The 16,738-nt window shown below is 41.4% G+C and overlaps 1 protein-coding gene across 4 annotated transcripts in view; it reads right to left on the reverse strand.

Annotated features, from left to right (window-relative positions):
* Window positions 1-6,833: 6,833 nt before the first annotated feature.
* The window catches only part of MAP4K4 (mitogen-activated protein kinase kinase kinase kinase 4), a 129,631-nt gene continuing 119,726 nt past the window's right edge, over window positions 6,834-16,738 (reverse strand). For all 4 annotated transcript variants that reach the window (XM_083501447.1, XM_083501446.1, XM_083501449.1 and 1 more), the window contains 5 exons: window positions 15,188-15,288; window positions 13,656-13,805; window positions 12,327-12,486; window positions 10,855-10,994; window positions 6,834-9,990 (listed from right to left, as the gene is read on the reverse strand). In XM_083501447.1, coding sequence (XP_083357573.1) covers window positions 9,907-9,990; window positions 10,855-10,994; window positions 12,327-12,486; window positions 13,656-13,805; window positions 15,188-15,288 — 635 coding nt within the window. In that variant the 3' untranslated portion in view covers window positions 6,834-9,906. The remainder of the gene's footprint in view (window positions 9,991-10,854; window positions 10,995-12,326; window positions 12,487-13,655; window positions 13,806-15,187; window positions 15,289-16,738) is intronic.

Below are 16,738 nucleotides of genomic sequence, written 5' to 3' on the forward strand. Positions count from 1 at the left end.
CCACAAACAGGGAGTGACAGCAGAGAAGGCCCATTCTCATATTACCATCCTCCAGACCTCTTGTGGTGAGGACACTAGAAGAAAGGCTTCAAATGATAAGCACGGGGTCCAGGTTAGTTCATATGGGGAGAAGCGGTCCTTGAGGAATTGCAGTCCTGAGCTGTTTAAATTCAAAACCAGAATTGGGCCCAGAAACTAATTGGGAGCCAGTGCAGTCAGGCTCATACCATGGGATTATATGCTCATACCATCTTGGCCAGATGAGTAAACTGGCCACTGATTTCTGCACCAGTTTCCAAACTGTCTTCAGAGGCAGCCCCATGTATAACGCATTGCAGCAATCAAACCAAAGCTTAGACAGCATGCCATGCCTGTCTAGATGGGGTCCCCAGCTGAAGCTGATGGAAGGCACTCTATGCCACTGAGACCACCTGAGCCTCAAGTGACAGCAATGGATTCCAGATATATACCTGCTCCTTCAGAAGAAGTATAACCCCATCAAGAGCAGGCTATCTTGCATCTATCCGGTCTAGGGAGCTGTCCACTAACAGTGCCTCAGTCTTACCTGGATTGAGCTTCAGTTTGTTGGCTCTCATCCAGTCCATCACCGAGGCAAGACAGCGGTCCAGCACATCCACTGCCTCACCTGCAGATGTAAATGAGTAGAGCTGTGTGCCACCAGCATATTCTTGACAACCTACTCCAAAACTTCAGTTAACCCCCACTCAGCAGTTTCATGTAGATGTTAAACAGCATAAAGAATAAAATCATACTCTGAGGAACCCCACTTTGAAGGCTCCATGGGTCCAAAGAGCTCTCTGCAACCATCAGGCTCCGTAAATGACCATTGAAGTCAGACTGCAGAGCAGCAGCATCCACCCACAACTCAGACAGCCACTCCAGAAGGATAACATAGTTGACAGTACTGTAAACCTCTGAAAGGTCAAGGTGGTTTAACAGGCGCACATTTCCCCCTGTCTATCTCCTGAGGGAGGTCATTATACAGGGGAGCCAAAGCAGTCTCTGTGCCAAAATCAAAGTTAAACCCAAACTGAATCGGATCCAGAAAACTGGTTTCCTCCAAGACCGCCTGGTACCAAAAACAAACAACAGGCTCTTTTGAAATACTGAAGAATACAAGGTAACTTGGCTGTAAACAAATCCCTCAAAACATACAGTTGGTGTCTGCATAATTTGTCTTGTGTAACCAACCCTACACATATTCTTGGTAAAAAGCCACCTTCAGCAATGGGAAGAAAAAGTAAAAGGTAACTCCTTCCCTCTTCAAAAAGGTTATAAATTGTCTGCTGTAAGCCATTTAAGACTGCCTAAGGGGGGGGGGGAATACCACTCCAAATGACTCAGAAATCTGTTCTGTGGAACAATTGTATCCACAGAATAAAGAATTTTATAACATTTTCCTTGTCTAATCTGATTCTGCACCCAGGGAGAAATCACGTAGCTCATTAAACCTCTCTTTCACTCTGTCATGAGCTGTGACCACCTCTGGCATTTATTTGTCATAAGTAATTGCTGCCGTCTGCTTTCCCCACGGACAGGAACATAGGAAGCTTGCCTTATACTGAATTGGGGCACACTGTCTACACTGGCAGGCAGAATAACATTAGAGCAGCCTGCTGGGCCAAGCCAATGGCCTGTCTGCTGCAGCATTCTCATAGTGGCCAACCACCAGCAGCTCTCCAGGGTTTCAGACAGGGGACATCCAGCTAGTGATGGGGGAGGAATTGTATGCTATTTACATTTAAAGGCAACTCTCTCAAAACTGCAGATTTCAAAACCCTATGAGAACCAAAGCACAGTCATCCATGAAAATTTGAACTTATCAGAATCTTGCAGGGCAGTTCTCCACCAAGCAATGTTTACTCAAATGCATATATTAGGAGAAAACGTGCATTAAAAAACTGACAGTGAAAATAACCTGCAGAATGCATATTAGCATTGCTTGTAAAAACGTTTGCTACTTTGCATGTATCTCTATTTCCTGAGCCACAGCCTGAGCCACGAGTGTGCAAGGTCCCAGCATCCTCAAGCAACTGGATATAACTGGTCCAAATTGTGAGGGGGTTTTCATTATGTGATAGCAGCTGAAACTAATGCAAAGGAAGGTGAACAGGCTAACTAGTCTGAATTCTCTCAATAATGAACGCTTGCTAGATCACTAAAATTTAAAATAGCCTGATTTCTGGGGAATGCATATTTTAATTGGCTGGTTAAATGATACATACATATTATTCACAAATTAAAGATCTGTGACAAGCATTCATAATTTTCTGCACCGTTTCCAAAAACATATGCACAATAGTGCTGGTATAACTCAAGTTGAGGCCAGTCAGTGATCAGGTGGTCTCTGACCTGCAGGTTTTAATGGTGATGAGAAGCAGAAGACGTGAGCTTTCCATATCAGCTCTTAGCAGCTGGTAAGTCTTGGCTGCCTTTGTATAATAGAACAAAGTGAGCAATGTCTTGGAGCATATTAAATATCAGTTTCATGAAAGTATTAACTTAATTGTGACAGGCAAAAGCAGGGATCAACAAGGTTATAATCTTATGGTGCAAGCTTTATTTTGTAGTACAAAATTTATTTTCCTATTCTTATGGCATTTTCCCTCCTCAGTTCAATGTTCCCAGTTCAACATGTGGTTGGCTGAGTTATTGGTGCTTAGCAAATTCACTGCAGAATCAACTGATCACCCATTAACCATAAGAGAGTTATGGGAATTCGACTAAAGCTTAACAGGCAAAAATTAAGCAAAGCAAAAGATCAGTGAAGGAAGACAGAACCACAATAACCTTTCACCTGAGGCAATAAGATTATACCTAGGAACAAAAATATAGGGAAAATACTCATGACTGGGTTGGAGATTTAAAGGCTGGCTCCATGTCAACTTCCCAAAAAGGTCACACAGGAGCTGGGGGAAGAAACATAAGATCCCTGCTGGGTCTGATCCAAGGATCCAGAATCATGTTATTGTCTCTACCTTTATAGTACAGAAAACTTCAGTGAAGTACCATCTGCCCCTTAAGGTAGGATTGTACAATTGGCAAGATGTGTGGCAAGACAATTAAACTCAACGACTCTATATTAGCAAGACAGGATGCAGGGGTATTGCTTAAGTATCCTGGAAAGGTATGTGAGAAGTGTGAGAAGTATTTGTGAGAAATGCACAGGGAATTGCAGGGGTTAGATGTTACCCAACGGATATTTCTTGGTGGGGGATGTGTCATGCCTATGGTCCATTAAAACTCAGCACTGATTCAGTGGAAAGAAACTACAAAGGCCAGAATTGTCATCCTTCCTCTCCAACAGCATGACTTTCTGTACATACATAGGAATCTATGGGTTGTATCCAACAAGTTATTTCAGCTGCACAAGGATTTTCACTGGTGCAACACAACTTCCCCTCCCTCTCCTTCCATGCACCCCCAATCTTTTTGTGGTTTTCCCTAACGCTCCATAGCTCGTTTACACAAGCGAGCATGGGGAAAAGTCCTTGCACAAATGGAACAACTCCTTCAATGCAACCCTTTATATTTATTTACCTGGGTTTACAGCCCTTAATTGGAAGAGTATATTGGATGTATGCAATATCCATCTGTGGACTTCTTTTTAGTGGGTTGGTTGGACCTACTTTTTCAAATATATTTATGGATGAGCATTTCAGTTTTTGACTTTATTCTTGCTCCTATACTTGGATTTAGTGTTTCGTTGCCACACAGTAAGTCACTTCGAAACACTTTTGTGCAGTGCTTTTTTTCTTAAAAAAATGTTTAGGGGTACTCTCATTTTCCTACTCATATTGAAATACTGCCCCTCAATGAGGCCAGATTTAGATTCACAAAATGTGTAGGGGTATGCTTACCCCTGCGCTGCTCCCGCCCCCGAGAAAAGCACTACTTTTGTGTAAAGAAGGCAACAAATAAATATAATAAGCTACAATAGTTATCTACAGGGTCAGAATTCTTAATGGTGCTGTGCCAAAATTTTCTTCTGTCAATTAATGAGAAACGGAATTGTATCTGAACATTATCAAAAGGCAGATAAAATGGCAGTGGAATTCCCATGGGTAAGGTGCATGGTTTTCATTGCACTTACATTATTTTTGAGGTGGGTATTTGTGAGTGGAGTGCTGTTTCTTTCATTCTGCAAATGATGCCTACAGTGGTCTGAAAGGAAGGCTTCCTCAGGTAACTCCTGCTAGGATGCTTTTTTAAATCAACAGCAGTGTGGGCGGCTGGGGAGGCATCAGAATGCCAGAGAAATGTTTAATGGCAAAGGGCAGGGGAATATTCCTGGCCTCTTCTCTACCACATGCAAGGCTCAAAATCCAAACCCACCCAAAGCATCCTGAGAACAATGGAGGCCTCTTTTATGGAGGAAGAAAGTGGAGAACAGATTTCTGCACAGCGCTAATGTTAAATACCATCTTCCTTTGGTGGAATTGATTTTCACTTCCCTACTCTCTTGACGTGGGTGGTGCTGTGGGTTAAACCACAGAGCCTAGGCCTTGCCGATCAGAAGGTTGGTGGTTTGAATCCCCACGACGGGGTGAGCTCCCATTGCTCGGTCCCTGCTCCTGCCAACCTAGCAGTGCGAAAGCACGTCAAAGTGCAAGTAGATAAATAGGTACCACTCCGGCGGGAAGGCAAACGGCGTTTCCGTGTGCTGCTCTGGTTCGCCAGAAGTGGCTTAGTCATGCTGGCCACATGACCCGGAAGCTGTACACCGGCTCCCTCAGCCAATAAAGCAAGACGAGCACCGCAACCCCAGAGTTAGCCATGACTGGACCTAATGGTCAGGGGTCACTTTACCTTTACCTTTACTCCCTTGACTGCTTGTTAACACAGATCATTGCCAGGTATCAGCTGCTGGATTGAATGTATCTTTGCCAAACCTCCTTCCACCTTCAGCAGGTTTGAAGCAGCCCTTTCATTTACCTGTAGGAGCCATCAACACACTCTGCAATGCACTGCGCCCATTCAGCTAAAATCCGCTGAGATTTGGTATCTTCAGTCTATTTTATTTGCCCAGCTCGTTTAAATTTGACCAAGCTTCTTGTGCAGATAACCAGTCCGTTCTATCTTGCATTTCTAGCCTCTCCTGTATTCTTGATGTGTATGCAGGATCTCTTTCTCTCTGTGTGTGTGGAATCTTTGGAGACCCTGATCTGCACAGGAACACATTATCTAAACATGCCTTACCAGATGGGATCCTGGAAATAGCATGTCCCGATGAACTTTTGGAAATATATTGAATCGCTCCCTCTTGAATAAACAAGTTCATGCAAATGGTATTTTTAGAACAAATGAGGAGAAAGGGATGTGCAATTCTGCTAGAGCAGCAAAGAATTGAATTTCCCACAGTTATTTTTGTCCCCCTTTTCCCCCCTTCAATAATATTTTGTGCAGCTGGATTCACTGGAGAATGCTGTCCTGGGCTTTTCAAGCTATGCAGTTTGACAGCCTCTTTCGTCCCAGAGGGCAAACAATCTTGGCAGAGCGCAGAGTTCCCTGACTAGGAGTGAACTCAAACAGAGTTTTGAAGATTAGAACTAATTCACACAAGCCACAGCATTGGGACTGTGTGACAAGGAAATTCTCAGAGGCTGCCGGCATAATATACCAAGCAGTTTATGTGAAAAGCTTGCCCACTTAGCATTTTCTTCGTGCTGTTTTGTGTTTTGTTGGCACCTCTCTGTCTCAAGAGACAATGGAGTGCGCCTCCAGGGGTGAAGTCAAATTGCTGTATTGGCAGCACCAAAGGGACCTCCTCGGCAGTGGCGTAGCATGGGTTGTCAGCACCCGGGGCAAGGCAAGTAATATGTGCCCCCTAACCCGTGGATTTGCGCCCCCTAACCCGTGGATTTGCGCCCCCTAACCCTACCCCCCAGATGTTGTGCCCGGTGCGGCCGGCCCCCCCTGCACCCCCCACGCTACGCCACTGCTCCTCGGGGCACAAGCCTGGCCCAGACAAAAAGACTCCCATCTCAGCCTCACGGATGTAGTCCAAAGGAAAGCAGAGCAATACATTTGGCACCAGCTTGGCTGCAGGAGTTGCCAGGATGAGGCACCATCCAACGACCTTAAGGACTCCACTCTGGATTTGTGTAGGGTTTACATCAGCATAATGCTGGTGGTCAACAAGAGAGGTTCAAAGACTCTCTCAAGGTAAATCTTTAAAAATGTAGTATAAACACTGACAAATGGGAAACACTGGCCTGCGAGTGCTCCAGTTGGAGAACAGCCTTTACCAAAGGTGTCATGGGTTTTGAAGATGCTCAAACACAGGATGAAAGGGAGAAACGCGCTATGAGGAAAGCACGCTTGGCAAACCCTCATCATGCTCAACTCTTGCCTGGAAACCTATGTCCCTGCTGTGGAAGGACGTGTAGAACCAGAATTGGCCTCCACAGTCACTTATGGACTCGCTTTTAAAACTGTGTTTATGGAAGACAATCTTACTCGGCTAAGAGTGATGGTATTTTCCTTCTATAGTTTCCTGTATTGTATGAAATACCACCAGATAGTACCAGCGCTTTTACAGGCCCGTTTCCTTTCTAATGATAATCATACAGGTATGGTTGTATAGATTCTTTAGATGGAGTAGCTGCAGCACATGCTGGGAATTCTGAGAGCAGCATGTGGAACAGAAAGTTACTTTCTCATGCAGAACACGTCCTCCCAATAGTTCATTTTAAGTAAGCATTTCAAAACTGTACCATGTTGTAATGGAACAACATGTCCACATTTGTTTTTTTCTTTTCTTCTAAAGAAAAAAGAAAGTCACTCAAAATACTTCCACATACACAACTAGGTGTCATTTTTTTTCTTTATTTAAGGAAAAATGGGGAGAGGGGGACAGTATTTTATAATACACAAAAGACAAATTAGACAGCACTGCAAAAAGGCTGAGTGTTTCATTGCCACCAGTCTGCTTTGCAGCTCTACAATTAGTAATTTTGTCATTTTTATTATTGTTTAAGCATCTTTATAGTTGGCAGAGTTTGGGGTTATTTTTTAAAAAAAAAATCACAAAAGTGTGTACTGCTACTACTATGAAAACCTAAACCCCACAAAATCACTTCGAAATAAACCATAAATATGTGATGCACATTAGTGTAACAAAACCATTTTTGTAAACATTTTCTCCAACATAACATGTGCATACAATAAAAAATAAAGCCACTGCAGTCATACAGTTAGAATTACTTTGACTTAAGATACAGAAAGTTATTACTTAAAGCTTAAAACTAAACTAGGAGTATTTTTATGCTTCACCAACAGCACTGCTTTAAAAATGGATTTCAACATTTTTTCATGTAGTGGTTTCGTAATACTGATTTGACTTGTCAAGTCAGCCACCCTGGCATTTGTGTGGGGTTTGGGGGCAGCGAGGCGGCTGCCCCACTGAACAAGTCATGCGCCCCACCCTACCCCCTACCCTCCTATTTTGTTGTACAGAATTTCATCAGCATATTGACCAGGGAGAATTCCTCCATATTACAACATTCCTACATTTAACAGTAGTCTTCTTTAAAATATAGATAGATAGCAAGGTGGCATGAGAAGAGAGGTCAAGAATTAAATCAGTTTTTAACCACACCGTGCCTTTTAAATATTTTTCTTTTGGGGCGTCTAGTCGACCAGGAGAATATGCTACAGTGCCATATGAGAGAGACACCTATTGCCTCTGTCTGCATTGGTCTTCTGAGTCCCATTAATTCCTTGCTGTTCAAAGCAGAGCTGCTACTTCCACCTGTTTCCCAACAGGTACAGTGAGAACTGAAAGCCATGTCTAGAATTAGCTCTGATGTTCAGTGCTATGCAAAACCCAAAGCATTTCCCCCCACCCCCCTCAAATAGGAGAGACTTTGAAAGGTTTATCTGCCAACAATTATCTGTGTGTATTCTGCTATTTACTCCTTTTTGGGGAGAGGGGGGCCTTCCTGATCTTGCAAATAAAGCCCTTAGTAAATAAAAATTAGTTGGTCAAAGAAAGAGGAACAGCAGTCTGATTCCAAAAGAAAGGCTTACTGAGCAGCTGGTTCACCCAACTGGTACTGTTCAACACAAAGTAAGTTGTGTGACAAATCTCATTTGAAGTATTGAAGCGTCTCGATCGAAGAATCACATTTAAATCTCTACACCTGTCATGCCATGAATAAAGGTAACCACAGCAGAAGACATAGCCCATGAAACACTGGACTCCAGTTCACTGGCTGAACAGTGAACTTAAGGCAGCTGTCAACAAAAGTACCCCAAAAGAGAGGGGTTTTTTTAAAAAAAATCCCTTAAAAAAGAAAACCAACCCCATAACGATCGAATAATGACACTGTGCATTATTACATCACCAACAGATAATACACACTCAAGTTTTCTCAAGTAATAAACACATGTAGCCTTTAAACAAATTATTAGTCTTGAGACATTTATTACGAAGGCCAAAAACTTACTGATAAAACAAAACTGAGGGGGTTTTTTCCCTTTGAAAAAGTGGGGCAAATGAGGGAAAGAGCCAAGAGTTGGATGTTACATTAAAACACAAGTATATGCTGTTTTTAAAAAAAGAAAAATGAATAAGCGGTATTAACTACATTCTTAAAATAGTTTTAGTGCATTGCATTCTTAGAAAAGGAAAACGTCACTTCCCCAAAAGTTTCCTACAACATTTAACAAGTTATAGAACTAGCCTAGCTATTGTTACTTGCCTGTTACTAAACCCCACATGTTAGGAGTAAAACCTTCTGAATTTTAGGCTGAATTCCTTAAAACTTCTATTCATGATAAAATCGGTAAAAAATAAAGTGAAAAGTTCGCTTTCAAAATTTAAGAAATGGACTGCTTAGGTTGCTGTGTCACCGCTACGAATCGATCAACCATCTCAAATAACTGCTTGTCTCTTCTGCTGAAACCCAATACAAAATTAACAGTCAAACCTTTAACCTGCTAGTTTTGGTATTATCAATAATTGGACATTAATATTTGTTCTCCTAAAAAAAAAAAGTAGAAACCTAAACCACCTCTTTTACTGTATGCATTAGAAACCATGAGGTAGGCACAAAAATAAACATGTTTGGAATTTTCTTTCCCCAAAGGCTACATGCGCAGACTGGTAGTAAAAGTTGTTGCACATTTCAGGTTTAAACAAAAATTAAACCTTTAACTGAGGCAGTGCTAACACTGACATTTACCAAGTTCTAGCCTAATGAAGAGTCGTTATAGAAAAATGAACAATTCTATTTATTTAAAAAATCATCCACGTGTGGTTTTTAGGCAAAACTCGGTACATAGAAAAAAAAATGACTGAACTCTTGGCCAAGCCAAAACTTAAAAAAAAGTCACCCTATCTCCCCCTAAACCACTGTGCCTTTCACATTTTATAAATATTAATTTTAAAACCTGCATCTTCCTCTTTGCCCACATATTGTCACATTACAAAAGAAAAAAGAAAAAAAAAGAAATGTCAATTAAATACATTGTTAATATTACTATATTAGATTTGCTCTCTGCTTCAGCAACACTGACTCCACCTACAACACCCTCCAGCTACCTTCTCATGCCTGCCTCCTTTCAAAAAACTTGCTTCTGATCCGTCTCTTTCTTTCTCACTAGGCAATCTGCAGGAGGGGAAGGAGGAAAAGGAGAGGGAGACCTGATTTTTCCTCTAGTGGGATCCCAAAACAGATAGCACCCAATGGCAATATCTTTACAGCACCAGCTGCGTACCGCAGCCTCAATTTTAAAACAAAAAGAACCCAACATCGGTGATGCCTCCACACGCAATGGCATGTGGCCCTACATCACGTCAGGCCTGTTCTCCAGTTGCAAATGGTTCCAAGTTATGAAGACTCCAGATGACAGCAATCCCTTGTCAAACTACAACAGCTTCTACCAGCTCAGAAGAGAAGTCCTGCCTAAGGTCATGAAATAAACTTGGCTGCTTCCTCCGGACCGTACAGATGCAAAGAAAACCTGTAAAGGAAGAGACACGAGAGAAAACAAAATGGGACTCAGGTGGTTTTAAAACAGGGTTCAGCAAACTTTTTCACTGTCCACTGTCCCTCAAACCTTGTGGAGGGGCCAGACTATATTTTTTTTTGGGGGGGGGGGGATGAACGGATTCCTATGCCCCACAAATAACCCAGAGATGCATTTTAAATAAAAGCACACAATCTACTCATGGAAAAACACCAGGCAGGCCCCACAAATAACCCAGAGATGCATTTTAAATAAAAGGACACATTCTACTCATGTAAAAATACACTGATTCCTGGACTGTCCAAGGGCTGGATTTAGAAGGCAATTGGGCTGGATGCCTACACATGTTTTAAAACAAAAACTAGAAAGAAGAAAGAGTACTAGTGGGACACTTTTAAGGCAGTAGGAATGAAGTCATAGAGCTTCAGTGGCTATGCTCTCAAAGCTCGGTGGAACACCAATGTGCAGAAGGAAAGCCACGTGGAAAGGCCTCTCCTGTCCTTTTAAATATTTCGCCCTGCTGCCTCCAGATGTTGTTTAACTCAAACTCCTGTCAGCCGCAGCCAACATGGTGGGAGCTGCAGTCTAACAACATCTGGGGAGTACAAGGCTGTAGGAATTCTTTTCTGCTTCCCTGCCAACGAAGAGCCCAAAAGAGTCATTGTGTGCATCCGTGGCTTTCCATATCTGATCCATATATCCATTCCTTTCCTCCCAACCCTAGTGAGAGGATTGTGGAATTGGGTGGAACACATTTTGGACTGATCACCAGCGTTCCTCCTCTCTCTTCTCCACAATAATTTTGAAACGGGGAGCAGGGGGGAACGAATGTAAAGGAGGGCGAAATAGATCTCTTACCTTGTCATTGCGTTCACACAGAAACTTCAGTCTTTGTGCCCTCTTGTGCATAAATACACCATCCAAGTGTCCTGTTTCCACCGATCGTATCTCAATAGCTTTTTCTCCCCAGCCCATGATCTGATTGGATCGAATATACGCTTTACAATCAAAACAAAAAGCCACGATTAATCATCCTCATGATACAAAGAAACACAAAGCAAAGTGGTTATATTATGCATTCCAACTTTTAATTGCAGCTTGTTGAATTGATAATATTTCACCCAAAGTAATCAATTCATGTAAAACCCATAAACAAAATTGATATGTTTCCATCCTTGTTGCCGTGGCTAGATGGCTAGACAGCTAGATGAAAACTTGGCTTCTGTAAGCAAGCTTTTAGCTGATTACACTATACTTCCTTCCCAAGAGAACAGATATCTCTGAAAGTTTAATTTTCAAATACCAACAGCACCATCCTATGTATTTAATGGACTTTACTCCCAGGTAAGTGGGCATAGGATTGCAGTTTACGAGTTTCTGTCCTCAGCCAAATACATTAAAGATAACATAAAGGCTAAGGTGAAGAAGATCTCTTAGAATAAACCATAAAGCTTTCGATTCATCAAGACTATTAAAAACTTTTATTTGGATTAACAGCTTCTTGTTAAGGACTGCTAAAAGAGCCCCAGGCAGGCTGTCATATGGAGACAGTTTGCCTTCCTGAAATACTACGGAAACATTCATGGCGGAATTTGTTTTGTCTGTCTGAAGTCTTTAAGATTAGGTAGCCATAACTGGATGCAGGGACTACATTGTGTGACTCTAAATATACCAGTATTTCTGTGGGGAATGCACAGACAAAGGATTCTTATTCTTCTCTGATTTAGCCAAACAATGGGATTTTTAAGCTTTCTCAATTTCAGGAAGGCATAAAGAGCATTGCTACAGACACAAACACATGTGAAAATGTAACAAGGATCTCTGGATTGCGGTCTGTGTTTCAAAGCGGCTCGCCTCAAGCCCCATCTGTAAGGTACCAAGTTGTAATTACAAGTAATATAATTTTAGCTCAGCCATAAACTCACTACGTGACTTTAAACAAGCTGCTCTCCTAGCCCGGCCACAACGGGAAGATAGTAATATTGGTCTACCAAACAAGAGTAGTCAGAAAGGCTTCTGAGAAGTACATGGCACATGTTAAAAGTAGGGCATCTGAACACTTAGAAAGAGCACTATATATGTCCTAAGAATTATTATGGTAATTATTCTGGAATATAAATGCTCAATAAAGCTACTGGCTATAGCCCCAAACATTTGGAGGGCACCACAACATACAAGTAAAAAGGTACTTTACCGCTGTACAGATCTGTTTAACAAATGAATGACTGAATTCCAAGATAATAACAACAAAAGAAAAGAAACCCATCTCTCCGTTGGACCACATCATTTCCCTAGCAGTACAAGCAAGCTGGGGGTCTTGGCATACATACCCACTGATGTTGGCATTTCTCCCCACTGCAGAACCACATCTTTGGTGATCCTTCCATATGTATTAACATAAACTCCTTCATCTTCATAGCAAACAAGCAGCTCCATCCCATCCGTGTTTGGCAAAATGATGATTGCATGGGGTTGGATACTACTCTGGATCTGCAAGAACAACAGGAAGAACTGGATGTCACCTGCACTCTGAGGAACTGGAAGGAGTTGGGAGGGAACTCGGGAAGGTCATCTGGTCCCCAACGCTTGTACCATGCAGGATCCTCACTAAAGCATCCATGACAGATTGAGTGCCCCCCCAACCTCTCAGATTAAAGCAGACACAACCTCTGCTTAAAAACTTCAAAAGAAGGAGAGACCAAAAGCTCTTGAGGGAGTCTGTTCCACTGTAGCAGCAGCAGCAGTAGTAATAGTAGTAGTAGTAGTAGTAGTAGTAGTAAGGTAAAGGTAAAGGGACCCCTGACCATTAGGTCCAGTCGTGACCGACTCTGGAGTTGTGGCGCTCATCTCACTTTATTGGCCGAGGGAGCTGGCGTACAACACCCGGGTCATGTGGCCAGCATGACTAAGCCGCTTCTGGTTACCTTCCCACCAGAGCGGTACCTATTTATCTACTTGCACTTTGACTTGCTTTCAAACTGCTAGGTTGGCAGGAGCAGGGACCGAGCAATGGGAGCTCACCCCGTCGTGGGGATTCGAACCGCCGACCTTCTGATCGGCAAGTCCTAGGCTCTGTGGTTTAACCCACAGCGCCACCCATATCCCAGTAGTAGTAGTAGAAATAAATAAATAAATAAATAAATAAATAAATAAATAAATAAATATTAGTATTATTTATTGTTCATGCCCCACCAATCTGGCTGGGCCTCCCCAGTCACTCTGAGTGGCTCCCAACCGAATATTAAAAACATAATACAGCATTAAACATTAAAACTTCCCTAAACAGGGCTGCCTTCAAATGTCTTCTAAAAAAAGTCAGACAGTTGTTTATTTCCTTGACATCTGATGGGAGAACGTTTCACAGGGCAGGTGCCACCACCGAGAAGGCCCTCTGCCTGGTTCCCTGTAACCTCACATCTCACAGGGAGGGAACCGCCAAAAGGCCCTCGGCGCTGGATCTCTTACCCTCAGGACCAATGACATTATTAAGTGCCCAACATTTGAGAGAAAGAGAACTCACTCACTCAATGGAAACTCATTCTTGGAACATAGGGACAACTCCCCTTCACATATGAATAAGGTTTGAACATGCATCTCACGCTTTTTGTAATGCAGAATGGGTTATGGAATACCGCACAATGAGAAATCTGGGTTCTTACATGAGTTGGGAGATAAATATCATACACTGATCCAGAGTCTACATCCACAGCATGAAATCCAGCACAGGAGCCATAGATCACCTTCAGCCTCTGACCTTCTTCCACAGTAAGATCCACTAATAATGGCTTATGTACCAAATCTCCAAATGACTGCAGTGCAAGCAATAAAAATAAAGAATTCACTTAGTACACTAGTACACTCCATTAGAAATGTACGCATGCCTCCATCCCCCTCCTCTCTCCTGTGTGAGGTTTCTTCTTCCATTAAAGTACTTATTTTCATGTAAAAAAAAAATGCTGTACAGAGGAACTATGTTTTTGCCATTTCTTTGGCTCTTTTAATGAATCAGCACCAAGTGGCTCCCTACAGGATCAGCTAAGTTTTTCCCTTTAAAAACCAAAGCAAAACACCAGGATTATATTTCCTCCTCAATATTCAAAATATAATTTATTCCTAGAATAACTCTTTAAGTCAAAATATGCCAAATCAATCTCCCATATAAGTTGATGAATTGTGGAGAAAATGGTGATGAGCCAATTGGTTTCAGTCTGTTCCCTTATTTCCCAATTTAAGAATGAGAGGGCAGGAACATACAAACTGAGGAAAACCACCTCCCAAGAAGGAAAGGGACTCTTAACTCTACTACAGTAGTTCCTGCTATGAGAGATTTGGTCTTCATGGTCTCCTGGTTTTTGTTTTTGTTTTTCAAGTAAATTTTTATTATTTTCTTTACATATTCTTTTTCCAACAAATCATATTATTACCATACATTCCCTTTGACTCTGCCAAGTCCCGACTCCCCTCCCTCCCTGCAACTGGTATATTTACCTCCTTTTTTATCGCGCACCTCATTCTCACATATATACATTGAAAGTATTATGCCAATCCTGCTAGCGTCTTAACACTTTTACAGTTCTCCTTTAAATATTCAATAAATTTACTCCAGTTATTCTTGTATCTTTGATCTTCCTGGTCCCAGATCCTCCCTGACAATTTGGCAAGTTCTGCATATTCTGTCAGCTTCACCTGCCACTCCTGGATGGTTGGTATGTCTTCTGTTTTCCATCTTTGGGCCAGGAGGGTTCTTGCGGCGGCCGTAGCATACATAAACAAATTTTGGTCTCCCATTTTGATTTCCATTCCTATTAAACCTAATAGACACGGTTCCGGTCTTTTGGGAAAGGTATACCTAAATATTTTTTTGAGTTCATTGTAAATTGATTCCCAATTTTTTTTAACCTTGTCACAGGTCCACCACATATGAAAGTAGACACATGGTCTCCTGGTTTTTGATCTTATGGAATACTAACTGTCTAATTCTCCTTCATCAGGTAGCACTAAAGTTTGTATAAAGAACATGTTTAAGTGTGCTACTGGTCACACACAACCCTCATCAAATACACAGCTCAGTGGGAGAGCATCTGTTTGGCAAGCAAAACAGGTTCAACCTTTGTATTGTCAGGTAGGGCTGGGGAATACATCGGCATTGACCAGCTATCTACGTTCCACACTTACCAATCTGAACCCTTACCTTAAATGCCATAAATTTGTGGTATGGTTTTGGTGCCCAAGCATAGACTTCTACTGAACTCTTCAAAGCAATTACTAAGAATTTGATTCTCTCATACTTCACTGGAATTAAAAAGGACAGAGAATATGATTTTTACATTATAATGGGGGGTCATATTATTGTCTTATAACTGCTATAGAACTACCAATTTAAAAAAAATAATGCATATTGTCACATGTAATATGCACTCATAACTGAGTTAGCTTATGGTCTTCTCCAAAAAAAATATGAGCTGATGCTATATCTCAGAAAAGTGTGCTTTGGGGAAAATTTTGTATTTTATTTTCTTAAAATAAGGCATCTTACTTGCGTAGAATAAAATCCCTTAGGTTCACATTTCCAGTGTTTGAATGTATTAATTCCTACAACAATCAAAAGTTTATCCAAATGGCTATAACACTTTGGAGGAGCTATATCCTTATTAATCCAAGGGATTATGAAAGACATGAATAATAAAACTAATATTTAGCACTGTCGTGTTTTGTTTGATAGACTGACAAATTAGTATTTTATTTATATCTCACCTTTCTCCCTGACAGGGACTCAAAATCACTTAAAACAATTTTGATTGATTCAAGGGGTGCTTCCAATTGTGCAGCCCATCTTCTTAAAAACCTAATTATTTTTAAAAATGGACTTATTAAAATTGCAGGTGGAAGGTGCCATTTTAGAAAGAAAAACATTCTCTCCTGTCACAAAGAGGAAATCCAGGGCTTTTTTCCAGGGGGAACTCACCAGAAAAATAGAACTGAGGAAACCTAGCCATTAACTGCTGCAACACATATATGCATCGTAAAAAATATCCCATCAAAGCTATTTTGTGTATATGCAAGTTTATGCAAATATTATCAACTGAGCAGCTGGTACCTTCAATGGGGTGCCAGCCTTAGTATATTACATTTAACTCATATATCATCTTTTTCAGGGAATTAAATCATTCTCATTACAGAGTTGGATATAATTTTTATAAATTATATAATGAAGTTCAGCACCAAAAAGGATCACCATTCCTGTACATTTTTTTAAGTGCAGATATTTCTTTTTCAGAAAAGTTACTGTTAAAGTTGTCAAAAGTTGCAGTAATCTTCTGACCCCTCTGGATGTGACATTTATTGACTCCTAAAGGGTTGGGTTGGCTTTTTTTTAAGCATATGAGGAGAAAAGGCTGGTTCAAATAGTCCTTGCTATTTGGCAACAATCAGAACTCTCAATGGAAGGAGGGGGACGACAAATTACACAAAGGGAGGGACGGGGGCGATAGTGGGATCAGTCAAAATAACGGTTTCAAGTTAAAACTAAAACCAGATCCAAAAATTGCAGGGCATCTTTCCTTTGCAAGATTTCTTGAAACCAGGAGCAGAAACACAAGCTTCCTGGTGTTTGTTTATTTGTCTATCCCTCTACAGGATAAGAGGCCCATGGGCATTTCTCTGAAAATCTGCCTCCCAAAAATTACCTCACGTGGCTCCTGTGAACCAGTTAACCTCTGCCAGGTTCAGAACTGGGACAGTG

The sequence above is a fragment of the Podarcis liolepis genome (assembly GCF_965112155.1).
Source record: "Podarcis liolepis genome assembly, chromosome: 4".
In the NCBI taxonomy this organism is placed as follows: domain Eukaryota; kingdom Metazoa; phylum Chordata; class Lepidosauria; order Squamata; family Lacertidae; genus Podarcis; species Podarcis liolepis.